Source organism: Pelodiscus sinensis, chromosome 11, assembly GCF_052426305.1.
Source record: "Pelodiscus sinensis isolate ZL-2025 chromosome 11, ASM5242630v1, whole genome shotgun sequence".
Taxonomy (NCBI): domain Eukaryota; kingdom Metazoa; phylum Chordata; order Testudines; family Trionychidae; genus Pelodiscus; species Pelodiscus sinensis.
In genome coordinates this window covers 19,658,541-19,684,356 of record NC_143062.1, presented here as the reverse complement: position 1 = coordinate 19,684,356, position 25,816 = coordinate 19,658,541, and the positions used below count along the sequence as shown (strand labels likewise).

General features: G+C 54.2%; 1 protein-coding gene across 1 annotated transcript; it reads left to right on the top strand.

Annotated features, from left to right (window-relative positions):
- Positions 1 to 976: 976 nt before the first annotated feature.
- PELI3 (pellino E3 ubiquitin protein ligase family member 3) lies at positions 977 to 11,580 on the top strand. Its single transcript, XM_075938978.2, has 7 exons — positions 977 to 1,176; positions 5,513 to 5,665; positions 6,640 to 6,769; positions 7,064 to 7,165; positions 7,664 to 7,861; positions 8,490 to 8,678; positions 9,427 to 11,580. The coding sequence occupies exons 2-7, from the start codon at positions 5,514 to 5,516 to the stop codon at positions 9,991 to 9,993; spliced, it is 1,338 nt and encodes a 445-aa protein (XP_075795093.1). The 5' UTR covers positions 977 to 1,176; position 5,513; the 3' UTR covers positions 9,994 to 11,580.
- The last annotated feature ends 14,236 nt before the right edge of the window (positions 11,581 to 25,816 follow it).

Genomic DNA, 25,816 nt, shown 5'->3' with positions numbered 1-25,816 from the left:
GCTCCTACCCCTGCTTCAGAGGGAGGTGAAAACTCCCAGGGCCCCTGCCAATCTGACCTGGGGAAATTCTCTCCCGGTCCCCAATGTAGTGATCAGCTGAATCTTGAGTAACTGACCAGCGCCCACCAGCCAGGCTGCTAGAGAGGACATTCTGTGAACAGGCTCCAAGCCCCAGCGCCCCCCTTTCATCACCCTCCTTCTGGTGACCTGTCCCTGAAGAGGGGTACTAGCTGTTCAACCCAGAATAAATCTGGCCCATTGGTGCATCAGTGTAGAAAGTGACCTGGCCCATGTGCCAGGAGGAGGCTGGTGGGGAGGGGACGGGAACGAGGCTGATTCCCTGGCCCCTGAACCAGCCTTCGCGTTCATCCTGCTAATGGGCACAGAAGACCATTTGGAGGCGGAACCAGGAGTTTGCCGCGGATATGGCCCTCCCGATTCAGTGTGTCCCCAGGCCGGCAGGGGAGATGTGGCAGAACCCAGGGGGAGCGCTTCTCGTGTGGGGACTGGACTGGAGGGTCACATCTCTACCCCGTGAGCATCCCTGCTCGGCAGGAAGGGGGGCCAGCGCTCAGCCCCTCGTGCCCCCCGACCCACAGCAAGCGCCCTGCCCCCCAGCCCAGCTTCCCCCACCCCCGCGACCAGTCCAATCCTCTAATTCAGCGGCAGGTCCTCAGCATAACCCCGTCTGGCTTCCCTCCCCATCCGCTCAGCCGCCCAGGGCGCTTCTAACCCGCTTCAGAGCCCCGCATGCCCCGCTGCCTCCTCCCTCGCCTCGCGTGCGCCCGCTCAGCCGCCAGCCCCAGCCAGCTCCGACCCCCCTTCTAGCCTTTTCCATCCCCTCTCGCACCTGCAGAGCGATAAAAGCGGCCCGCCCCGCCCCATCCCCCCAGTGACGCAGCGGCTTAGGGCAGGGGGTGCGCGCGTGGCTGGGGGATCCCTCACGCGCTGGTCTGGGGGCCTGCGGAGGCGGGGGCACGGCGGGGAGGGGCGGAGGGCGGCCGCCGGCCGGGGTGGTCTCGGGGCCTCCCTCGCTCACACCCCGCCGGGGGGGGGGGGCAGTTCCGCTCGAGCACTGGCGGCGGAGGCAGCAGCAATGCGGGGCTATTCATCCTGGCAGCGCGACGCAGGCGGCTGCTGAGCCAGGCTGCGGGGGATCTGGGGCCGCGCCGAGGGGTAAGCGGAGGGGGTGCGCGCAAGGGCTGGGGGGTCCGTGCTGCTGCGGGACACATTGGGGCTGAAGCAGAGAGGCCAAGGGCTGGAGATGGAGACCTCGGTGCCAGCCAGGGCACCTCCTCTGTCCTTCCCTCTGCAGCCCTGTAGCCATCCCTCTATCCCCCCACTGCCTGTAGCCAGCCCTCTATCCCCCCACTGCCTGTAGCCATCCCTCTATCCCCCCACTGCCTGTAGCCAGCCCTCTATCCCCCCACTGCCCTCTATCCCCCCACTGCCTGTAGCCATCCCTCTATCCCCCCACTGCCTGTAGCCAGCCCTCTATCCCCCCACTGCCTGTAGCCATCCCTCTATCCCCCCACTGCCTGTAGCCAGCCCTCTATCCCCCCACTGCCCTCTATCCCCCCACTGCCTGTAGCCAGCCCTCTATCCCCCCACTGCCTGTAGCCAGCCCTCTATCCCCCCACTGCCCTCTATCCCCCCACTGCCTGTAGCCAGCCCTCTATCCCCCCACTGCCTGTAGCCAGCCCTCTATCCCCCCACTGCCCTCTTTCCCCCCACTGCCTGTAGCCAGCCCTCTATCCCCCCACTGCCCTCTATCCCCCCACTGCCTGTAGCCAGCCCTCTATCCCCCCACTGCCCTCTTTCCCCCCACTGCCTGTAGCCAGCCCTCTATCCCCCCACTGCCCTCTTTCCCCTCACTGCCTGTAGCCAGCCCTCTATCCCCCCCACTGCCCTCTTTCCCCTCACTGCCTGTAGCCAGCCCTCTATCCCCCCCCACTGCCTGTAGCCAGCCCTCTATCCCCCCACTGCCCTCTATCCCCCCACTGCCTGTAGCCAGCCCTCTATCCCTCCACTGCCTGTAGCCAGCCCTCCCTCCACAGTCTGTAATCATCCCTCCATCCCTCCCTCCACAACCTGTAACCATCCCGCCATCCCTCCCTCCACAGCCTTTAACCATCCCGCCATCCCTCCCTCCACTGCCTGTAACCATCCCTCCTTCCTTCTGTACACAGTCAGATAGCTACCCTTCCATCCTTCCCTATTCACCCTTGTATCTATCCCTCTGTTTATCCCTTGCTTCTTCCTCACAGGGCTCTATAGCCACCCCTTATCTAGCTGGCTAGTTATCCAGACACTCCGTCTGTTTATCTTTCTCCTTGAGATCTGATTGCACCATCATTTCCCCTCCTTGTCTCACTCACACTTGCGTTTGTTGGCTGGAAGCAAGGGGATTGTTTCTTTTGCACAATGTTGTGTTAGACTCAAATCAGAGGATCAGACAGGGACACTTCCACAGCTACTCTCCATCCTGCCTCCCATCAGCCACAAGTCTCTTGATTGCTGTTCCCTCAACCCCTGATTCTCAGCCCCCTTCTGTTTCACCACCACCCCCTCTATCCATGGCTTGGGAACCAGCCCACAGGAGGGCTGCAGCCTATGTCTGTCTGGAGGAGGTGCAGGGATGGCCTTGCTCCCAGGCAATTGCTGTCAGCAGCCGCAGCAGCCACCGCCTCGTCCCAGCCTGTGGGGTGGGGGGAGTTGGTTGTTATTGGGGGCCTGGGAGGGGAGCCATTTGCCCCCTCCATGTGCATTGCACTGGTGGAAGGGAAATGCTTTCTCACCTTACTCTTGTGTGTGCTGGGCAGGAGTTGTGGTGGCCTTGTGATGGAAGGCAATCCTGGCTGTTTGTGTGCATATGTTTGGGAGTTGTGTTGGGGGAGGGCAGCCCTTGCCCCCAGTCAGTGTGTGTGTATGTTTGGGAGTCAGGCTGTGTTTAGGAAAAGGGAGTTGTGTTGTCCTTATGCATGTGTGGGGAGCCCCTTGCAGCCCTTTGGGTATATTGGGAAAGGATTATGTTGTTGAATTAGAATGTCTGTCCCTATGACGACACCAGGAATTGTTGTTACGTTCTTTTGATGGGGGTTGTTTGGCTTCTTTCTTTTCGAAGGGGCGTGGGTAAGTGAAAGATGTTTATCCTTTCCATGTGTATGTAAGGGATGGGTATGCCTGGTGTTGGGGGGTGATGCCAGTACAGGTGCTTCTGTATGGGTAGTTTCCATGTAGGGTGTCAGGGGTGTCCATGTGAGGTGCTAGGGGTCTGTATGTGTGATGATTGATGGGGTTCTGTGTGTGGTGCTGGGAGAGTCTGGGTGTCATGTCAGGTGTGCGTGTGGATGGCTGATATTACAGCAAAGTTACTAGAAAACAGACATCTCCTCCCCTCATACCAATATTTACAGACAGAAGAAAGTAGTTCATAGACTCCCTCCCAGGGGGTGGGCCTTTCCAGTCCCTGGCTTGGGTGGGATGGTGGCTGGGGGACACTGCACTGTCATACCCAATAAGTCCCCCAGCTAACCACATCCTGAGCCTCAGTGCCCATAGCTGTCCCTACAACCCAGGGAACCACCCAGCCCAGTGATCCCTCCTGCATCCCCAGAGGCCCTATGTTACTTGGAGGGACAGAGGGGTGGGAAAACTGACCATCCTTGTCCCTTCCCCAGGTGCACCTGTCTGGCTTACACTTCATGGCCCAGCACAGCTGGCCTCCTTGTGTGGCATGGATCCCACTGCAGGGGAAGGCTGAAGGGCCAGCATCTGGGGGCTGTACAGACAGGCTGCCAGTGGGGAGCAAAGGGGGCAATTGCCCTGGAGCCTAGGAATTCAAAGGAGCCCAGGAAGGCTCTGAGGGATGGAGGGGGGTACAGCACCACAGTCCATCTGGTTGGCACAGAGGGCTGGCTGCTCTGGCCCAGCTCCTTTCTCACAAGACCCTGCCCCTTCCAGGAGTGCAGAGCTGGGCTCCCCATACTTTGCCTGGGGGCCTGCAGAAGCTGTCAGCCCCACTGTGCACAGACCTCTGCATATGGACAACCCATGCCTATCCATAGGGGCAGCTCCTAGCAGGGAGAGTTTTGGACTTCAGGACCAGCTGGCTTGGGGTTGAGAAGGAGCGGGATGTGGGGCTTTTCCCTTCTAGGGGGCTGCCTCTAATCCAGCCTCAGGGAGCTGGGACTGACCAAAGGAAAAGTTTTCCTGGTAACAAGAGGGGCATTAAAGATCTAAAATGTCATTGTGGTGACAGGGATTCCAGTTCAGGATTGTTGCCATGGGAACAATGGGGTTGTTATGGTCTGGAACATCACCATGGTGACAAGTGGATGTCAGAAATCAGGAGTGTTGCCATGGCAATGTTGGGTTGGAAGAGCTTGGGAGTGTTGCCCCGGGGACAAGAGGAGGTTAAGTGTTGGGGCGTTGTCATCGCAATGTTGGGGTGGGAAGCTAGGCCCAGTGATGGACAATGGGGGCAGAGTCCTGGGCTGGTCAGGTCTGTGTTCCTGTTGGACAAGGGAGAGAGGAGGAGCAAGGGGTGGAGAAGTTAACGCTTTACCTGCCATGTGATTGGGAACCACCTATCTATCTCTCCACAACCTACCTTCTTCCACACACAGTGGATAATCAGCTGAACATGAACTCCCAGTGCAATGCTGTGGCCAGAAGGGGTATGGTGATGCTGAGGTGTATAAACAGGGCAGTCTCACATAGGAGTCGGGAGGTTCTGGTACCTCCGTATGTGGCACTGGTGCAGCCACTTCTGGAATCCTGCCTCCAGTCCTGGTGCCGACAATGCAAGAGGGAGGCTGACAAATTGCAGAGCTCAGAGAAGAACCAGCGGAATGATTCAAGGGCTGGACACGTGCCTTGTAGTGAGACTCCAGAGGCAGAATCCGTTCAGCTTAACAAAGAGAAGATTAAGGGGCTGTGGAGCAAAGGAAGCAAGTGCCTTGGGGCCAGGCAATTAAAAGGGGCCCCAGGGCTTCCGGCCACCGCTGCTGCAGCAGCGTCAGTGTCTGGAGCTCCAAGCCCTTTAACTCACCATTGGAGAGCCAAGTGGTGCGCTCCGGGTGACTCTGAAGGCTTCCTGGGGGAGGGAGGGCCTGGGTGCAGTGAACTCTAGGTGGTGTTGAGAGCTGGCTGCCCCCAACCACTCCCCCTCTGCCTGAGGCCCTGCCCGTTCTGGGAGCATGGAGCTGCCCCCTCCACTTTGCCCAGGGGGCAGGGAATCTTGGCTCCGTGGAGAACAGAAGTGCCTCCGTGGAGAACAGAAATGTGATAATCGAGAGCTCTTCAGACAGGCAGCCAAAGCTCTAATGAGAACCAAGGGCTGGAATTTGAAGTTGGACAGTTTCAGAGTAGAAATAAAGTGCAAATTTTTAACTGTGAAGATAATTAACTGTTGGAACAACAACTATATGGGTTGCAGGTGATGGATAGTTAGATGGGATCTAGGCCCCACATCGCATTGATTACCCCTCACTCTCTGTGCTTTCTGCAGGATGGTGCTGGAAGGCAGCCCCGAGGCCGTCAGCTCCCAGTCCCTGGATTTGCGGAGATCCTGTCCCAAGGGCTCCCGGATCTTCCCCTCTGCTGGAGAGGGCTCTCTTCTGAGCAAAGAGGCTGTGAAGTATGGGGAGCTCATTGTGCTGGGGTGAGTGGGGTTTAGGGATGATGTCTAAGGAGGGGAGTCCGGGGGATGTGCAGGTTGGTTTATTAGTCTAGAGCAGGGGTAGACAAATATCAACCCATGGGCCAGATCCAGTCTGCCAGGGTTAGCCCTTGGTGGGCCCCCTTACCTCCGAATTTACCTGCACTTCCTCGAGTATGGAGTATCACAGCTCCCATTGGTTGCTGATCGTTGTTCCCGGCCACTGAGAGCTGCAATTGCCTGTACCTGCAGGGGTGCAGGTAAATATAGTGGCAGAGACCCACCAGGGTCTAACCCTGGTAAACTGTTGCCATTTTATTGCCCACTCCTGGTCTAGAGTCTCTCGGAGCATTGGGGCTAAGCAGGCCAGCTTGTTGTATGCACATTGGTTTGTTATTGTAGGGTCTCTTGTGTGTGCTGGGGCTGCACAGGCTAGTTCATTGTGAGGGATGGAGCAAACATGAGCCCTCCCTGGTAACACAGATCCAGTAGGACTGGTCACCTTGCCTCGACAGGACCCAGCTACCTGGGTTCTATTCCCAAGTCTGCCACTGACTTTGGGCAAGTCTCATCCCTTCTTGGAGACTCAGTTTCCCCTCCCAGTCCTTGGCTATTCCTTAGGCCACAGATTCTCTCATGGTTTGTCTATGCAGCACCCAGCACTATGGGTCAGTTGCCTTCCTCAGAAACACTGTTTAACCCTTTGTTTGCTAGGGAGCAAGCTGGGCTGGGCTCCTAGGCCCATTCCCGGGTCTCTCCAAATTTTTTGCTCATTGGGGTTGCTGTGCTGGCCCCAGCGGAGAGATTCGGCATTGCCAGACACATGGTTTCTCTTGCATGTGTTGCCGTACTGGACCCAGAGAGGAGTGTCTGGCAGACTGGCAGCTGGGTGAGCCTCGTGCTTGCTTAGGAGGAGAGGGTGGTGCTGGGAGGGGAATCAGTGTCTACATGGGACTAACCTCGTCCCTCCCCCATAGGTATAATGGCTCCCTGGCCAGTGGGGACAAGGGCCGACGCCGCAGCCGCATTGCACTCTTCAAGAGGCCGAAGGCCAATGGGGTGAAGCCAGATGTGATACATCACATCTCCACGCCCCTTGTCTCCAAGGTGAGCCATGCTCCTGCAACCAAAGCCTTATGGGCAGGACTTCTAGTGGGGTTCCTGCTGCCTGCTTTGACCACCAAGGGGAGATACTGCATATGGACAGAGCACGGGGGGGGGGGGGGGCACTAGCTCTAGTCCAGCCCCAGGGCAGGATGGGGGACAGGGAGAGGGACACGGGCAATGTCAGCTTTGGACCAGCTCCAGGACGGGGGACTGGCTGACTCAGGGTGACAGGGAATGGGGCATGGCGATGGCACTGGGGACATCTGACTCAGGTAATGCTCTCTGCTCCCCTAGGCGCTCAGTAACAAGGGCCAGCACAGCATCTCCTACACACTGTCCCGCAGCCACTCGGTGATTGTGGAATACACACATGACTGTGATACTGACATGTTCCAGGTACTGCACCACAGCTACCCAGAATGCATTGCCTCTCTGCCCTATGGCCACGTGCCCATGGCACTTTTGCTAAGCCACTACCACTACCACCCTTTAACCCAGTGTGGGTTAAGGGGCCCCCTTGTGGCAACGGTCGGCAGTACGGGCTGGGAGCCCAGGCTTGGCTAGAGCTACCCCTTTGTCCCCCATCAGAGCCCTTGTCTGGCCTGGCTGAGCCATTGACTCACTCTGTGAATCCCATTTTGCCTCCCTGAAGCCTCTGCGCTTCCGGTCCAGTCTTAGACTGCTGAGCATTACTGCTGTGCAGAAGTGGCTCCATCAATGATGGATGAGGGATCTCATAGAAACAGCCCACACCCTCTAGCAGAGGCAGCTGCATGTCAGTGGTGGGTGAGGGATGCCTGTATAAATAGCCCACCAGCCCACCCCAGATATGGCTTCATCCCAGCCCAGAGGGGGCAGGAGGAAGCTGGTCGCTCAGAGCTAGTGTTTGTACAGATTGGCCGCTCCACGGAGAACATGATTGACTTTGTGGTGACGGACACAGCACCCGGGGGCAGCTGCACCAGTGAGGGGCAGTCAGCCCAAAGCACGATCTCCCGCTATGCCTGCCGCATCATCTGTGAGCGCAGCCCTCCCTACACTGCCCGGATCTACGCTGCGGGCTTTGACTCCTCTCGCAACATCTTCCTTGGAGTGAGTGAGTCCTGACAGTGTTGAGAGTGGGCCTCCCCCTCGGGGCGCTGGCTGTAGTCCAGCCCCAGACCAGGGGCACTGGCTGGCTCAGGGTCAGGAAATGGGGTGCAGGGCCTTTCCCTCTAGATGGTGCAGGCTTCAATCCAACCACAGGGCAGCTGGTCCTAGGGGTACTCGTTCAGGGAAGCAGGTGCCTGAGGTCCCTGCCCTCTCTGGCTGTGAACCCCAAGGGAGTCCTGGCGTGGGAGAAGGAGCTATGGCACATTGCTGGCTAGGGTGCTGATCCAGGCTGGTACCCTGAAGCAGAGGGGCTGAGGATCTTTTTGAGAGGGGTGATGGGAATCCAAGCATGGGGGGCAGCAAGGTTCAAGCCCTGGAGAATGGACTGCAAGGGGCACCCTTGCCCTGGGTCACTGAGAATAATGCAGGGTGACTGGGCCCTTGGGAGCCTATGAGTCCTGGGGGGTGCTGGGTGTGTGCGTTGGGCATGGGAGAGGATGGAGGAGATGTCTCCCTGGGGGGGACAAGGAGCTGGGTCCAGCTGGGGGGATTCAGGAGAGGAGCTGTAGGGAACTGTCCCAGCAGCTCCCTGTGATTTACCATGACAGCTGGCTGCTCTCATTGGCAGGAGAGGGCGGCCAAGTGGCGGACACCGGACGGGCTGATGGATGGGCTGACAACCAATGGGGTGCTGGTGATGCATCCCACAGGGGGCTTCAGTGAGGACTCGGCACCTGGCATCTGGCGCGAGATCTCGGTGTGCGGGAATGTGTATGCCCTGCGTGACAGCCGCTCCGCGCAGCAGCGGGGGAAGCTGGTATGTGGGGCTCACGTTATCCCTCCTGGGGGCCCCCCATTCTCTGCACTGCCACTGGGCCTCCAGCCTGTACCAGGAAAAGCTGGTAGATGGGCCCCCAACACCCTGCTGGGGGCTCTATCCACTGCACTGCCGCACCACACAGGGGGTTCCTCCTGCCCAGGGGGCCGCTCACACCCAGCTCAGGGGTTGCAGGGATCAGACTGTAGGTCTGTGGGGGGTTGTCTATACATCAAAGCTATTTCGAAATAGCTACCCCGCGTCTTTTGAACGCGTCCGTTATTCTGAAATACAGCGGACGCACTATTTTGGCACCCTGGTAGACAGCACCAAATTTCAAAATAGCCTATTTCGAAATAAACTCAAAATAGGCTATTCAATTTGTGTAGTGCAAATTGAGCATCTTATTTTGAGTTTACAGTGAAGTGTAGACATAGCCTGGGAGGCCTCAGTCCCCAGGATGGACTCAGTGCACAGAGGGATCCCTCTGGGTCTGGAACAGCCCCTGAGCCATTTGGCCTGATGCCTTCACCTCTTGCAGCCCCCTGGCCTTATCCTCCTCCCAGCCTGAGTCTCTCCCATGCTGGGGCCTGGTGATCCTTCCCCAAAACCCCTTCACCTTGACCCCCCCCCCCCCCCGTCTGGAGCTGATATTTCCCTCCCTAAGTCCGTCCCCGTCAGCCTGACTTCCACTTTCCCCGCTCCAGCCTCCACAGCGTAACCCCCCTCACGCGCCCATGTCCCACAGGTGCCGACCGAGTCCAACGTGTTGCAGGACGGCTCGCTCATTGACCTGTGCGGGGCCACGCTGCTGTGGCGGACCACAGCAGGGCTGCTGCTGACACCCACCCTCAAGCAGCTGGAGGCGCTGCGCCAGGAGACCAATGCTGCCCGCCCCCAGTGCCCTGTGGGCTTCAACACGCTGGCCTTCCCCAGCCTGGCGCAGCGTGGCGCGGTGGACAAACAGCAGCCCTGGGTCTACGTCAACTGCGGCCATGTCCACGGCTACCACAACTGGGGCTTCCGCAAGGAGAAGGGAGGGCTGGAACGGGAGTGCCCCATGTGCCGGCGAGCCGGGCCCTACGTGCCACTCTGGCTGGGCTGTGAGGCCGGGCTGTACCTGGACGCAGGGCGGCCCACCCATGCCTTCTGCCCCTGTGGCCACGTCTGCTCCCAGAAGACTGTGCAGTACTGGGCCCAGATCCCACTGCCCCATGGCACCCACGCCTTCCATGCTGCCTGCCCCTTCTGCGGCACCTGGCTCACAGGCGAGCAGGGATTTGTGCGCCTCATCTTTCAGGGCCCCATGGACTGAGCCCATCAGCTCAGCAGAGGGATGCGGTGGCGGATGTGGACTGAGCAGATGGGACGTGGTGGAACCCGGAGACTCAGCGGGGGCGGGGCCCATGGACTGAGCCAGGGGACCTATGGACTGAATGGGGGGCAGAAGTGGAGGAGGAGCCCGTGGCTGAAGTGCGTGTGTGTGGTGAGGTGAAGCCTGTGGCCTGAGCAGTGGGATGTGGCATGGTTCTGTGGGCAGAGTGGGGAGGGGGGCAGGAGCGAGGGGGTGCCCATGGACTGAGTGAGAGTGACCAATAAAACAGCAAAAAACCTTGGGGGGAACTATCTAAAAAGACTAAACAGGGGTGTGTCCGTGTGTCAGTTACTGTCTGCCCCCAGCTGGCCACCACCCCTGCCTTCCCCATCCCTTGATCAGACCCTTGTTCTAATCTATTTAAGTTTTTATACCACACACATCACTGGCCCATCCAGCCCAATATCTGTCCCTGCACCAACTGGGCCAAGGATGTGCCCCCTGTAGGCTGGTATCCCAGCCAGTGCCCCCTGCTGCAGGGAGTCCCACAGATGAGGAGAGATGGGGCAGTGGTTGTCCCCAAGAAAGGAAGCCCCAGTTCCTCAGAGTACTGAAGTCCACTGCCCAAGGGTCCTGAGACAGACAGGGGCAGCAGAGACAGCTCAGCTCTTGCTAGAGGATGTGGAACATGTGGACTGTGAGCCTGCACCCAGCTGTGGGCCATGGTGGGTCAGAGAGGAGCCATGAGAACAAGCCTGGAAACCCTGAGATGCTGGAGTCCCTTTGAAGCGCTTCTCTGAAGGAGGATTCCCAAGGGGCTCGATCCCAGTCTCTCTGCCCTGCCCCTGAGAGGGGGGATTTGTGGGAACAGGGGGTTCCTGCATTCCACAGACAAAGGCCAAGCCAGACCAGAGAGCTGGGAGTTGATGCTGGTCGCATTCAGCCTGGGGCAGCAGTTTAAAGGGGAAGGGGGTGTTGCCCTTGGGAGAACTGACTGACTCTCCATCACTTCTGGGGCTTCCAATCCAAGGCTGGAGAGACATTCCCAGCCTGAGCAACGCAGGGGTCAGAGCAGCCCCTTCTGGCCTTGAAATCTACAGAACAAGAGGTTTAGCGGACAATTGACTCCTGCTGTCCCAGGTGTGACCCACGCTAACCTGTGGGTGGCTCTCTGGCTCCTCCTGGTGGCCAGATGGTGGTTGTGAGTGGTCTGCAGGCTTGGAGCTGTCACCATTGCTCCATTAGCAGAGACACAGGAAGGTGCTGCTTCTACACTGGGTGTCCTGGGCTCAATCCCTGATCTGCATCAGGGTGGGAAGGGCATTACATTTTTTCTGTAACAGTCAGAGGCTCAAACCAACATCGGGGCATCAGGTGCTGCACAGCCCCTGACCGATACTGGCCCTGTTATGCCAGGTGCTGCACCTACTGAGAGCAGGGCATCCGCTTACTGAGCGCTGCACAGACCCACGGTGAGAGATCGTCGCTATCCCAAGGGGCACTATTGGGGAATCTGATACTGGCCCTGCAAGCAAGGCCATGCCTTTGTTGCTAATGCAGAACAAGCTGTATGCCCATCTGTGTCCCTTGTATCCCTGTGGGTAGCAGAGGCATCATTTCAGATTTTGGTAGGACAACTTTAACCGTGATTCCAGAGGCTATAGAGACTCCTGCCAGGGGGTTTTCCATACAACAACTTATATACAGTGCTCCCACCAGAAAATAATTTCTAATTCCTTATGAAGAAAGAATATTAAATATTAGACCCACTCAGCTCTAATACTCACATGTTCTGACATTTTGTGTTAAGTCACTTAAGGTTCATTGGTTAGGTGTCAAATTTTAATGTATATTCTTACTTTGTTACTAACTCTTGAATACATCAATGGCGACAATTATAGAAAATATATATAAAAAACGTTTTAAAAAGGCAATCTTTCTAAAAGCGCACCAAAAGAGTAAAAATAAAGTTTTCAGCTACTAGTTGGCTAAGTACGAGTCCAGGTAGTTGCTAACTGTTAGCCGTCTAATCTTTCTCCTAAATTGGTAGCTGAAAACTTTATTTTTACTCTTTTGGTGCGCTTTTAGAAAGATTGTCTTTTTAAAACATTTTTTTATATACAGGCAGTCCCCGGGTTACGTACAAGATAGGGACTGTAGGTTTGTTCTTAAGTTGAATTTGTATGTAAGTCGGAACTGGCATCAGCCGCTCCTGAAACTGATCAGTTTCAACGCGGCTGAATCTGGATGCCAGTTCTGACTTACATACAGATTCAACTTAAGAAACCCAGGCGTCCCCAAGTCAGCTGCTGCTGAAACTGATCAGCGGCTGATTCCAGGAAGCCTGGGGCAGAGCAACTCTGCCTCGGGCTTCCTGTAGTCAGCCGCTGGTCAGTTTCAGCAGTGGCTGACTTGGGGACGCCTGGGGCAGAGCAGCTGGGGTGCTGCTGGGTTGCTCCAACCCGGCAGCCCCCAGCTGCTCTACCCCAGGGGTAGAGCAAGAAAAGCCTGGTCTGCTGGGGGGGGGCGGACTAGCTGCACCCCCCCCCCCAGCAGACCAGGGGGACAGGAGCAAAGCCTTGGAGCACGCCCACAGCGGGACAGCCCAAGCGCGCCTGGGATGTCCCGCTGCAGGCGTGCTCCAAGGCTTTGCTCCCCATCTCCCTGCAGACCAGGGAGACGGGGAGCAAAGCAGCTGAGCATGCCCACAGCAGGACAGCCCGGGCGCACTTGGGCTGTCCCCCTGCGGGAATGCTCCGTGGCTTTGCTCTCCGTCTCCCTGCTTTGCTGGGGGGGTCCAGCAAAGCCGCTGGACCCCCCCAGCAGACCAGGGACACCAGAGCAAAGCCGCCGCCTGGGCGGCTTTGCTCGTTTGCCCGGGAGCAAAGCCGCCCAGTAGGCGGCTTTGCTCGGGTGTCCCTGGTATGCTGGGGGGGTCCAGTGGCTTTGCTGGACTCCCCCAGCAGACCAGGGGGACAGGAGCAAAGCCGCCCTGGCGGCGGGACTCCCGCCGCCTGGGTGGCTTTGCTTGGGTGCCCCTGGTCTGCTGGGGGGGCCAGCGGCTTTGCTGGACCCCCCCAGCAGACCAGGGAGACCGGGAGAAGCTTTTCTCGCCCCGGAGGACACGGGTGGCGACCCGCCGCCCGTGAGCTCCGGGGCGAGAAAAGCTCCGTTCATAAGTGCGGATCCGACATAAGTCGGATCCGCGTAAGTCAGGGACTGCCTGTATATATTTTTGTCTTTTTTGCCTTTCCCCTCCACACACATTATGGGTTTGCTGGCTTCCCCCCCCCCCCACACACACACAATCTGGGAATGCTGCCCTCCCGCCAGCTCTGGGGCTCTTACCCTCCTGGTTGTGGGGTTGATACCCCCCCAGGCTCTAGGGCTGCTGCCCTCCCCCCAACTCTGGGGCTGTTACCCTCCTGCCTCTGGGGCTGCTGCCCTCCCTTGGTCTTTGGCTGCTGCCAGGGGGCCGGGAGCTGGTCGGGGGGGGGGCCTGCTGTGTCAGCCACAGTGGGAGCCAGGCAGCAGAGCACTCCTGCAGGAGTTGGCAGGGGCGGCTGGCGCAAGCGCAGGAGGGGCAAGTTGAAAATCCCATGACAAACAGACAAGAACGGTGACGGATTAATAGAAAGATTGTCTAAAAATCAAGATGCCTTTCTATCACTTTTGTGCAGTTCATCAAGCTTTGAATAGATCCTTTAATGTTTGGAAACATCCTATTAGGGCAAGGCCCGATGAGTTTATATTGTGCAGGTTTGGGGCACTAGTGGTGCTAGCCCATGACAAATAACAAACTACAAAATGACTTTAAGCAGTAGTGAAACGGACACTTTCAATTCACTTTCATAGTATTGCCACCCTCAAATGTTCAAAAATCAAGACGCTGGCACAACAAAAAGGATGAGATTGGCTTTAAAATAATGGGATTAGGTAAAACTAGAAGCTTTACTTGGCATTGCTCAGGTCCTTGACTCAATTCATTTTTGTTTTCCTTCATTTAAATCATTGCTCTGGAGCGGGGCTGGGGTTGAGGGGTTCAGTATGCAGACTGCCCTGGGGAGAGAAGACACCCCCAGCCCTCTCTTATCACAGCATTTTGAGATCAGGTGAGAAGCATCTCTCCATGGCTGCTGCAGCTCCAGTGGGCATAGCTGGGGGAGGGGTGCATATCCCCGGCTGCGGGTCTGGTTTGTCTGCCCCCTGCACTCCCCAGCCAGAATGAGGAATGCAGCAAAGTGTGCATTTCCCCCTTGCTCCCTGACAAAGGGAAACAGCCCAAATGAATCAGGGGGACCCTCCCTAAAGGGCACCTGGGGAGTGGGAGGAGGCAGTCCTGGACGAGGGGGTGTATCCCCAGCCAGCCCTTTCACCTGCCTGGTGATCCTGTCAATGAGGATTATGGAATGAGGAGTAACTGTAGTTCGGACTACGAAGCCTAGTCCGAACTACCTAGTCCGTGCCGCGTGTAGCCGCACGGCACAGGGTTCGAACGAGCCGGGATTTAAAAATGGCGGCGCCCGGCTTATGCAAATGAAGCCCGGGAAATTCAAATCCCGGGCTTCATTTGCAAGTGCGGTATGCCTACATTACCCTCCTAGTTCGAACTAGGAGGGTAGTGTAGACATACCCTAGGGTATGTCTACACTACAACGTTAATTCGAACTAACTTAGTTCAAATTAGTTAATTCGAACTAAGCTAATTCGAACTAACGGATCCAGACTAAAAAACTAGTTCGAATTAACGTTTTGCTAATTCGAACTAGCATGTCCACATTAAGTGGACCCTGAACCGGGCTTAAGGATGGCCGGAAGCAGTGCTGGCAGGGCATCAGAGAAGAACTTGGAGCGTGGAGATGCTGTCTCAGGCTAGCCGAGGGCTGTGCTTAAAGGGTCCCGAACCCCACCCCAGACAGACAGTTCTCAGGGGGTGCCCCGCTTGCAAAGCAGTCCTGGCTTGGCTTGCAGTAGCCCAGGCGGGTGCCCGCCGCTTGCAGTCCTGGGCAAGCTCCTGGGAGCCGCCAGCCTGGTCCCGGGAAGAGGGGGAGGGCTGGGGGGCATCGGGTGGCTGGCTGGGTCCGGGGCCGGGAGGGGGGCAGAAGAGTTTCCCTGGTGTTGGCCAGAGTGGCCACCAGGGAAACCTGGGGAGGGCTAGCCTCCCACTAGTTCGAATTAAGGGGCTACACACCCCTTAATTCGAACTAACTAGTTCAAACTAGGCTTAATCCTCGTAAAATGAGGTTTTCCTAGTTCGAACTAAGCACTCCGTTAGTTTGAATTAAATTCGAACTAGCGGAGCGCTAGTGTAGCGCCTATGAAAGTTAGTTCGAACTAACATTCGTTAGTTCGAACTAACTTTGTAGTGTAGACATACCCTAAGGGCTACACTATATGGCTCTGTCGATGGAGCCATGTAAAGTAGTTTACTTGACATAGTCAATGAAGCGGGGATTTAAATAATCCTTGCTTCATTAAAATAAAAATGGCAGCCACGCTGTGCCGACAATCAGCTGATCCGACACAGTGCGTTTCATGAGGCTTACAGGAGTGGTCGATAAAGGGTTCCCTTGTCGACCGATCCACGTCTAGGCTGCCGCGCTGTGCCGGATCAGATGATTGTCAGCACAGCGTGGCGGCCATTTTTATTTTAATTAAGCGGGAATTATTTAAATCCTCGCTTCATTGACTATGTCAAGTAAACTACTTTACATGGCTCCGTCGACAGAGCCATGTAGTTTAGACATACCCTAAGGTGCCACAGGACTCCTCATAGTTTTTTTGCAGATAAAAACTAACATGGCTACCCTTCTGAGACTTTGCACCTTGTTTAGTCATTTATAACAGAAGAGCCAGTGCAGAATGCTATGAAGCGCGAATGATAACATTTTATGCCTACTTTGATTTGATGTAAATGATGACACAAAGTTCAGAGTAACCACATAACAGGCCCAAAGATTTAAAATAAAAAATAGACATAGCTTGTGTATTGATCACATGGGTGCTGTTCAGATGCTGTTGGAGAGCTGGGAATGGAAAAAATTGAAAGTACTAGAAGATTTCCCGACATTGTAGGTCTGATCCTTAACTCAAATAAGTTTTGTTTTTCTTCATTTAAATCATTGCTCTGGGGTGGGGGTGGGGCTGGGGATGAGGGAGCTCAGTATGCAGGCTTGCTCCACTGAGCACAGCTGGGAGAGCGTGCAAGTCCCCCAGCATGGGGACATATAGACACACAAACAGACAAACTCTCTGAAATATGTAGTAGAACAGCGGTGGCGAACCCAAGGCTCACGAGCCGCATGCGGCTCTTTGATGAAAAAATTGCGGCTCCCGATTAAATTTTTTGTATTTAAAAATTATCGTCAGGCTGGCCACTCCACACAAGGTTGGTAATAGCCGGGCTACTCTGAGCCACATTCCAGTGCGTGCTCGTGGCCGCTGCTCTGCTCATGCTCATGTCCCCCCTCCCCCTGCCCCTCATGCTTAGCATCCCAGCCAGAGTGTGCTCACAGTCGGCCCTCTGCGCTCAGTGTCCCAGCCAGCGTGTGCTAAAAGCTGGCCACTCAGCGCACATGCCCCGCGCCTGCAAGGAGAGGCGCGTGGTGGTAGCAGTGGCAGCAGCGGTGACGGCAGTGGCTCCAGCTCCGGAACCCAGGTTAGAGCGGAGCAGGGGGTGCCTGGCCCTGGGGGAAGGAGATTGGGTTGGGAGGGAGTGCGCATGGCATCCCAGCCAGCACGTGTTCCTCAAAGCCAGTTGCTCAGCATACGCGCCCCAGCGCCTGGAGGGAGATGCACATGGCGGTAGCAGCGGTGGCTCTGGGATCCGGGCATTAGGTTGCGGGAGGAGGGAGGTTGGGTTAGAGCGGAGGGCGGGGGCTGGCTCTGGGAAAGAGAAGGGGAGGGGGATTGGGTTAGAGCCGGGGTGGGGAGAGTAGGAATCCCGGTACTGTATGCCAACTCTAACTTCTCAGGAAGCACGCAGCTGTCGTGGGGAGCAGAGGAAGAGCACACGCTTCCTGAGAAGCTGGAGCTGGCATGCAGTCCCGGGACTGCAACACACACACCCTGCACAGGCAGGCAGCAGGCAGGAGGAAGTCCCCAGCCCAGCGACAGACTTGGTGTTTCAGGAAGTGCACCAGCTGTTTATGATAGGGGAAGAGAGGAGAGGGGAGGGGAAGAGTAGCCAGTGCACTTCCTTAGACCCGGGGTCCCCAGGTACCAGCCAAGCTGTCCCTATCCCCTCCCCCTGGCCAGACCCATCCCCACCAGGACCCAGTCCCCTGCCACCTGCCCCAGCACCCTGCCACCTGCCCCAGCACTCTGTCCCCTGCCCCCACCAGCACAGTTGGGGCCACATTAGTGAGGCTTGGGGTTTTTTGGAGGGGTTGATTTTTGTATCTCACTTGTGTGGCCCCAACTGACTTTTCTGTGGGTCAGTGACCCCTGACTCGAAACAGGTTCCCTGCCCCTCTTGTAAATAAAGGCAGTGCTGAAACATGTTGTGTTTGACATAATATTTTATTTAAAAATGAAGCCTGGCCAACAAGACCCCAGTTGGGGCCAAGCCCCCAACTGGCTGCAGCATCATAACACTCCTGCACCCCTCCAGACCCCAAACCTGAGCCTATCATACACTGGAATCCCCTGTCCTGGGCCTCTACATCCCCAAACTCCTGTACCCCCACATCCCCAGTCTTCTGCCACAACACTCCTGCACCATCCACACACTGCAAATCTATGTCCTGAGCCCATCATACTCCCAGCCTCCCTGCCCTGAGCCCCTTATACACCCAGCCCAAACTCCTGCACCCTCACAGCCTGTAGGGTAAACTGAGGCAGTCCATGGTATTTTGCTAAGAACCCCTATTGAAGCCTAAAATTTGAGACAGGCCTGTAACTTAACAGCACGGACAATTAGCCTGAGTAGAGGGACCTTGGGAAGATGCAGTCGCCTTGGCAACCACATTTCCAGGGGCTGCACCAGCTGATACCTAAACAACCTTACTAACATGTTTTACTTTAATCCTAGATAATGGGCCCATAAACTCATGGATTACACCAGCTCGAGGCAGCAGCATCCTCCCATAGATGCATCATAACTTAAATAGACAACAGTTGTCATTAAATTGTCTGTTTTGTTTGTTGGCTTATTTAGCTTGTTAGGAATAACTACCTGTATTAAGAGATAAGGTATTTAACTTGGGATGAGCGGAGATGCTGTATAACCTTTGTAGTTTATTGGCTTGCGTGCTCATTTCATCTTGCTGCTAGAACCTATTGAATTGCTTCCCCTCTGTTCATCAGCCCCCTATAGAATTTATTGTAATGTTTTGCTTAACCAGAATTAATCAGCTTAACCCCTGGTAGCACTCCGCCAGCAGTTGTGTGTAATAAATCCTCTTGCCTGTTTTCACCACATCCAGAGTGTCCAGATTTATTTCCATCACAGCCACAAGTCTGCAGCTTGCTCAGCACCTCCACCCTCTACCTGACCCCAATACTCTCTTCTCTACTTCCTCTTTCACCCAAATTCCCACCCAGAACTTTCCCCTCTCACCTCTTCCCCTTTTTTGTGACAGTATGCCCTGAGATGGCGTACCAGCACCTGTTTTCCCCTAATGCAGCTTTTTTTTTCTCAACAACTTTTCCCCCCCATATGTGGCTCTTTTCACTCTATCCTCTGCAATTTTGGCTCTTCGTTTCTAATGGGTTGGCCACCCCTGTAGTAAAAGATAGCTGTCCCTTTCTCCACTCTGCCCCCAGCTGGCCCAACAGGATTACAGCTGTTCTAGTACCATCTCTGGCTCCTTGCTGTCCCTCTCCCAGTCCCTATTTCTGTCCCTCCTACCAGACCCCCTTCCTTTCCATTTTATGAGAAACAATCAAATACCAAGCACATTCCATTGTCCTGGCAAAACCAAACTCCTGCCTTGATTTAAGTTATGATAAGAGGAATCTGCATATCAAATTTGGTGGTCCTAGCTCTTACTGTTTAGGAAGGGTTCTTGGACAAATGAACTCACAGATGGATAGAGAGATGCACATTTCTAAAATGTATAATAAGGTTAAATGATATAGTGGTTTAGTAATTTACTTCCATTTTTGATCCTTTAAGGTGCATGGGGATCACATTTGGAAGCTTTCTCTGCAGCCAGAAAAGCTAGAAACTTCCTGTGTCTTTAAGAATGAAGGCTGAAATAATCCCGTATCACTTGACTCCAGGAACTGGGGCCTTAAGGAATACAATACTTATGATGAGGCTCATAACAAAATCATGACATTTGGCAACACTTCCGTTCACAAGCTAGTTACTTTCCAGAAGGGTCTTAAACATAAGGCTACAGGGATTGAATTGCAGTTTTCACAGGAGAATATTTTAAAATCAAACACCAAGAAAAATTCTATGTTTTAAAGATGGAGGAAAAAATGAGACTTCTGAGGTATGTCAGAGCCATTGGGGCAGGAAAGGAAAATAAACAGGCCCAAGAGCTCTAGTCAGCTCTTCCTCTTGAAAGAAAGTTGGAGGGTCAAATCTTCTAGTCTGCAATCAAGTACAACATCTCTTGCCATCAGCACTACCACTCATAGACATAAACATCACCATGAACATGTAATAACAGGTGTAGTCAATAACTCTACACTTCATACTTAACTGTCTGAGCCATCTAATCAGAGTTACACATCATACATTGGCCAAGGGACTACATTTCCTGGCATATTTAGAGCAGTGCTGAGCACACAGATGGTGCCCAGTGAATCACATGCATCATAACAATAAATGTAAACTTTATGGATTCTTGTAGATGCAATTTCTGTTCTTTGTTCTGGAATTGGCCTGGGTACAGCTGAAACCCAAAGGACTGGACGTATGATCACATCTGATACTCATACGACACTTTCTCATTCTTTTGTTTTCCCAAACTCAGAGCCAAAAATGACAAACCAAAATGAGTTTCAGTTCCAATCTAAAATCACCCAGCAGGCGTTGCTGTACAGCTCAGCCTAGGGCAGAGCCTGTCACCCACCGGTGAGTAAGTGCTCTTTTCTCAGCAGGCTCCCATTCTCTTTCTCTCTTCATCCTGCCTGACTTCTCTGCTGCTTTTCACTGTCGCCTGGCACCAATTGCTGGAGTCTCAAGCTGCGTCTAGACTGCAGGCTTCTTGCGCAAGAAGCTTTTTTCAGAAGAGATCTTCTTGAAAAAATTATTGCGCAAGAGACATCCACACTGCAAAAGAGCATCAAAAAACGATGCGCTTTTGCGCAAAAGAGCATCCAGACTGCCTGGACGCTATCTCACAAGTAAGCAGTGATTGCTTTGGACAGACTGGCCATCAGAGCACCTGTGCTTTTTTCTCTTCCCTCCTCTTGCACAAAAAACCCCTCTTCTCCGTCCACACATGCCTTTTTGTGCAAGAGCTCTTGTGCAAAAAGACATTCTTCCTCATAGAAAGAGGATTACCATTTGTGCAAAAACCCCTCGGATCTTTCAATTCTCTTGTGCAAAAACGCGCTTGAGGTGTAGATGCTTCATGAGTTTTGCAGAAAAATGGCTGTTTTTCCGCAAAAACTCTGTAGTGTAGACATAGCCTCAGAGAACTGGCTGGCCTGGTTTTGTTCCCATCCATCAGAAGCCTCTTTTATGCAGCATGGAGAAAGGCTGCAACAGTGGACAAGGAGCTAGCCCTGAGAGACAGGGGTTCTCCTCCCCTCAGTGGACATTCCACTTCACACCTGGTCAGTGCCTCAGGGACAGCATTTCAAAGGCTCTGTATCTCGTGAGGGATACAAAGCACCTTGCCTTGTAGGCACATTGGAAAATCCTACTAGGTGCCTAAATACCTTTGAAAATCTGGGCCTTATTCTCTCAGGCTGTGTCCAGACTCAGGGGTTTTTTCGGGAAAAGTAGCCTTTTTCCGAAAAAACTTCACCTGCGTCTAGACTGCAGCCGCATTCTTTCGAAATTAAATCGAAAGAACGCGGCTTTTCTTTCGACGGCGGTAAACCTCATTTCACGAGGAAGAACGCCTTCTTTCGAAAGTGCTTCTTTCGAAAGAAGGTGTTCTTGAATGTAAATAGGGCTTCTTCGAAAGAGAGCATCCAGACTCACTGGGTGCTTTCTTTCGAAAAAGCGGCTTGCTCTTTCGAAAGTTCCGTGTGCAGTCTAGACGCTCTCTTTCGAAAGAGGCTTGCAGTCTAGACATAGCCTCAGTGCCCCCATTGTACAATGGGGATAACAGCACTGTGATGCTCTACCACACTGAGGGGCTGTGATGTGAGGTGAGGCATCTGGATACTGCAGTGATGGGGCCACAGCTGTATGATAGGGAGAGTGAGAACTTCTCTGTACCACTGCTAGCCCTTCCCTGGGGTTTGGTCCCCTTTCCCTTACACCCTTCATATCTTTAGAGTCCTGCAACTCCATGGATATCTGCTTTCTATACACGTCCGTGGATGTGGATGTGGATATCTGCAGTTCATTTTTGCAGATGCGGATGCAGATGCCAATTTTGTATCTGCACCAGACTTTGCACGTCTTCCTCTTTTCTGTCACCTTGGCTCAGAGGGCTTGGCTGAGTCCCCTGAATTCTCACTTTAAACCTCCCCTCACTACCCCACCCACAGAGGGATTCCTGTTTTACAGGTTCATTTATGACTTCCCGAACCTTAATTCAATTGCTTCAGAGGGGTAGCCAAGTTAGTCTGTAAAAGAAAAACTTAGAAAACAACAAATAGTCTAGTAGCACCTTAAAGACTAAGAAAACATGTAGATGGTATCATGAGCTTTCCTGGGCACAGCCCACTTCTTCAGGTAACAGCTTAATTTAATTACCAGCCTTTTCTTATCTGAATGGCCCTGCCTCTGTTGGTAAACAGAACCCTGACTTCCTGCCCTAGGAGTCAGGACACAAGCTAGGAGAAGCACCTCTCTGCACAACTCGAGGTCCTCACTGATGCTGTGCAGTTAAGAGCTCTCTGCCTAGGAGCAAAGCTCCTGTATGAAACTGGGGGAGGAAGGCAGCCCCTCTCCCCCTATGTAATTGGCACCTTTGTGTCAGCTTCCCCCACCCCACACCTGGCCCCACACTCACCAGGTCCCCCAGCCCGGCCTCTGTTTGCATTTTGAAAGTTGGATAGCACAGCTCAGCCCCTGTGAGCAGTGACCTGTGTGGCCCTTTCAGTGAAGTAAATTAGGGCATGACCTTTGTCTGGGCCTGGAATAGGATCTTTCTTCTCAATGGGGAATCAGCTCAAGTCTGGTCCCAGGGTGGGGAAGTGGCTAATTCATGGGGACAGGCCCCTCTCCGTTGCTGGTAGGCCCAATAGGGAAGCTGAGAACTAAATATTCATCTGCCCCCATGCCCTGGGATAGGGACAGTGCATCCTCAGGGGTACTGGGAAGGGGAAGCTAACCCACAAGGAAATTTGGAAGCTGTGGTTGAAGTTGGGGGCTGTGGGCAGAAGCCCCCACACTGAGGAGAGACCTGAGTTTTAGTCCAGGCTGGGGAGCAGCAGGAGCACCTCTGAGGGGTCTTTGCAACATCGTGGGGCCAACTCACCTGAGCCTGCACTTTTTCCAGCCCCGGCTCTTCTCTGCACCCTCTCCAGTTGTTCAACACCCTTTGTAACATGTGAGCCCGGCTCCTGAGCCGGATGTGCCATTCCAGCACTAGTCACCTCAGAAGTAAAAGCGACCCTATTCCTGCTCACTATGGCCCCTATCTATGCAGCCAAGGCTTGCACTGGGCCTTTCTATCACTGCAAGGTACTGGGAGCTCATGCTGAGTTGCTAGTACATTGAGAATCCTAAGTCCTGATCGGAGTCGCTGCTCTCCAGGATACAGCCCTCATTCTGGGGATCTGGCCTGCATCCCTTGCTCCTAGACTTGGTACCACATGACATTTTGATTAAAAAACTAGGCTGGTATACATTTAACATGGCCCACACTGAATGGATTAATAGCTGGCTAACTGCTAGGTCTCGACATCTACTATATATCTGAGAGAATTTGTCTGTCTGTACATCTGTGTGTGTGTTTCTGCCTGGCTGTTTGTTCAAGAACTCCTCCTAAACGGTAAGAGCTAGGACCCACCAAATTCGGATACAGCTTCCTCTTATTGTAAAGCACGGTAAGTGTTTGGTTTGCCAGGAAAATGAGATGTGCCCAGAATGGGATTGCTTCTCAGAAAACCATACAGAAAAGAGACAGAATCACCAGGCAGATGAAAGAGGCTGACTGGGGGTGCACCCCGACCCATCTGGGACTGCCTAAGCCCCAAGCCTCCCACCCTCTAAGCACCCTTTAAGTAGGGCAGGGAGGCTGAAGCCCTCCCCCCCCCCAATTTGTATGGAAATATTATTGGCTGTTCCCCTTCCACAGAGAGTGAGGGGGAAAGTGCAGTTTACTGCATTCCTCACTCTGGGTACGTCTACACTACAACGTTAATTCGAACTAACTTAGTTCGAATTACTTAATTCGAACTAACTTAGTTCGAATAGTTAATTCGAACTAAGCTAATTCGAACTAATGGATCTAGACTAAAAAACTAGTTCGAATTAGCGTTTTGCTAATTCGTACTAGCATGTCCACATTAAGTGGACCCTGAACCGGGCTTAAGGATGGCCGGAAGCAGTGCCGGCAGGGCATCAGAGGAGGACTTAGAGCATGGAGATGCTTTCTCAGGCTAGCCGAGGGCTGCGCTTAAAGGGTCCCGACCCCCACCCCGGACAGACAGTTCTCGGGGGTACCCTGCTTGCAAAGCAGTCCTGGCTTGGAGTGCCCAGAGTACCCACACTGGGCACATCACAGCACTCAGCCATCAGCCCGGCTGCACTTGCCGCAGGCTGCCATCTGGGGAGAGGGGGCAATTGGGGGGCTGCAGGAGAGCTTCCACCCCCAGAAGCCCGCAGAGCCAGCCCAGTCCTCCCCATTGGGGGCTCGTGCCCCATTCCTCCCTCACCTCCTTCCACTTACCCTTCCCTAGCCCCTTTTCTTGATGTACAAAATAAAGATAACGTGTCTTCCAAAATGGAATCTGTCTTTATTGAACAAAACTGGGGGAGACTGGGAAAAGGAGGTGGGAGAGGGAAAGAGAGAGGCTGGGAGAGGGGAGGGCAACTAAAATGATCAGGGGTTGGGAACAGGTCCCATATGAAGAGAGGCTAAAGAGACTGGGACTTTTCAGCTTAGAAAAGAGGAGACGGAGGGGGGACAGGATAGAGGTCTCTAAAAGCAGGAGTTGGGTGGAGAGGGTGCATACAGAAAAGTTCTTCATTAGTTCCCATAAAGAAGGACTAGAGGACACCAAAGGAAAGGAATGGGTAGCAGGCTTCAAACTAGTAACAGAAAGTTGTTCTTCACAAAGCAACGAGTCAACCTGTGGAACTCCTTGCTGCAGGAGGCTGTGAAGGCTAGAACTAGAACAGAGTTTAAAGGGAAGTGGGATCAAGTCATGGAGGTTGGGTCTATGGAGTGGTATTAGCCAGGGGGTAGGAGTGGTGTCCCTGCCCAAGGTTTGTGGAAGGCTGGAGAGGGATGGCACGAGACAAATGGCTTGGTCACTGTCTTCGGTCCATCCCCTCCAGGGTCCCTAGGGTTGGCCGCTGTCGGCAGACAGGCTACTGGGCTAGATGGACCTTTGGTCTGACCCAGGACGGCCATTGTAAGCTCAGGGCTCAGGGTCGGGAGTCTCAGTGGACCACCTTGATTTTCATGCACACCTGCTCCTGGGTGGCCAGGCTGGCAGCTCTCCTGCCCAAGCCGGCCACTTTCCTGTGCCTAGTGCGGAGATCGTGGACGAGGTCCACGATGTCCGCACTAGCCCAGGCGGGTGCCCACCTCTTGCGGTCCCAGGCAAGCTCCCGGGAGCCGCCAGCCTGGTCCCGGGAAGAGGGGGAGGGATGGGGGGCATCGGGTGGGTGGTTCGATCTGTGCCAGGTGCAGGGTCTGCTGGCTGGGTGCTGACAGGCTTGCACCTGGCATGGGCACCGTAGCCAGCCCGTGCCCCTTTAAGGGGTCCGGGGCCGGGAGGGGGGCAGACGAGTTTCCCTGGTGTTGGCCAGAGTGGCCACCAGGGAAACCTGGGGAGGGCTAGCCTCCCACTAGTTCGAATTAAGGGTCTACACAGCCCTTAATTCGAACTAGTAAGGTCGAACTAGGCTTAATCCTTGTGGAATGAGGATTACCTAGTTCGAACTAAGCGCTCCATTAGTTCGAATTAAATTCGAACTAACGGAGTGCTAGTGTAGCGCCTATGAAAGTTAGTTCGAACTAACTTTGTAGTGTAGACGTACCCTCTGGCTGGGGAGCAAAGGGAGCAGATAAACCTGGACCTGTCCCAGCTGCTGAACTTGCACCTCCCCACCTGTGCCTACTGGAGCTGCAGCAGTCATTGAAAAGCACTTCTCACCTGGCCTCAAGCTACTGTAACCCTGGTGTAGTCCTCTCTCCCCGAGGCAGCCTGCATATTGAATCCCTCATCCCCAGCCCCACCCCAGAGCAATGACTCAAAAGAGGAAAAACAAAAAATTAATTGAGTTAAAGACCAAGCAATGCGCTCCTATGATTTAGGAGGAGTTCTTGAACAAACAGACAGTCAGACAAATTCTCCGAAATATATTCCAGACTAGAAGATTTACCCGGTGTTGCTTGGGTCCTTAACTCAATTAACTTTGAGGGGGAGGGGGTGGAAAATCAAATGAAAATGTATATACTTCATTTAAATCATTACATGTCCAGATTTGTCTGACTATACTGGGAAGGTTCGGCGACAAAAGCGCTGTCAACATGCAAAAGTCACCAAAAGTGAAAACTGGTCAAAA

What these genes read in the sequence shown, in the direction of transcription:
- PELI3 (XM_075938978.2), top strand. Translation starts at nt 5,514, where the DNA reads ATGGTGCTGGAAGGCAGCCCCGAGGCCGTCAGCTCCCAGTCCCTGGAT. An exon ending in GGGGAGCTCATTGTGCTGGG is followed by an intron (nt 5,666 to 6,639) that starts GTGAGTGGGGTT and finishes CCTCCCCCATAG; the next exon opens with GTATAATGGCTCCCTGGCCA. An exon ending in GTGATACTGACATGTTCCAG is followed by an intron (nt 7,166 to 7,663) that starts GTACTGCACCAC and finishes GTGTTTGTACAG; the next exon opens with ATTGGCCGCTCCACGGAGAA.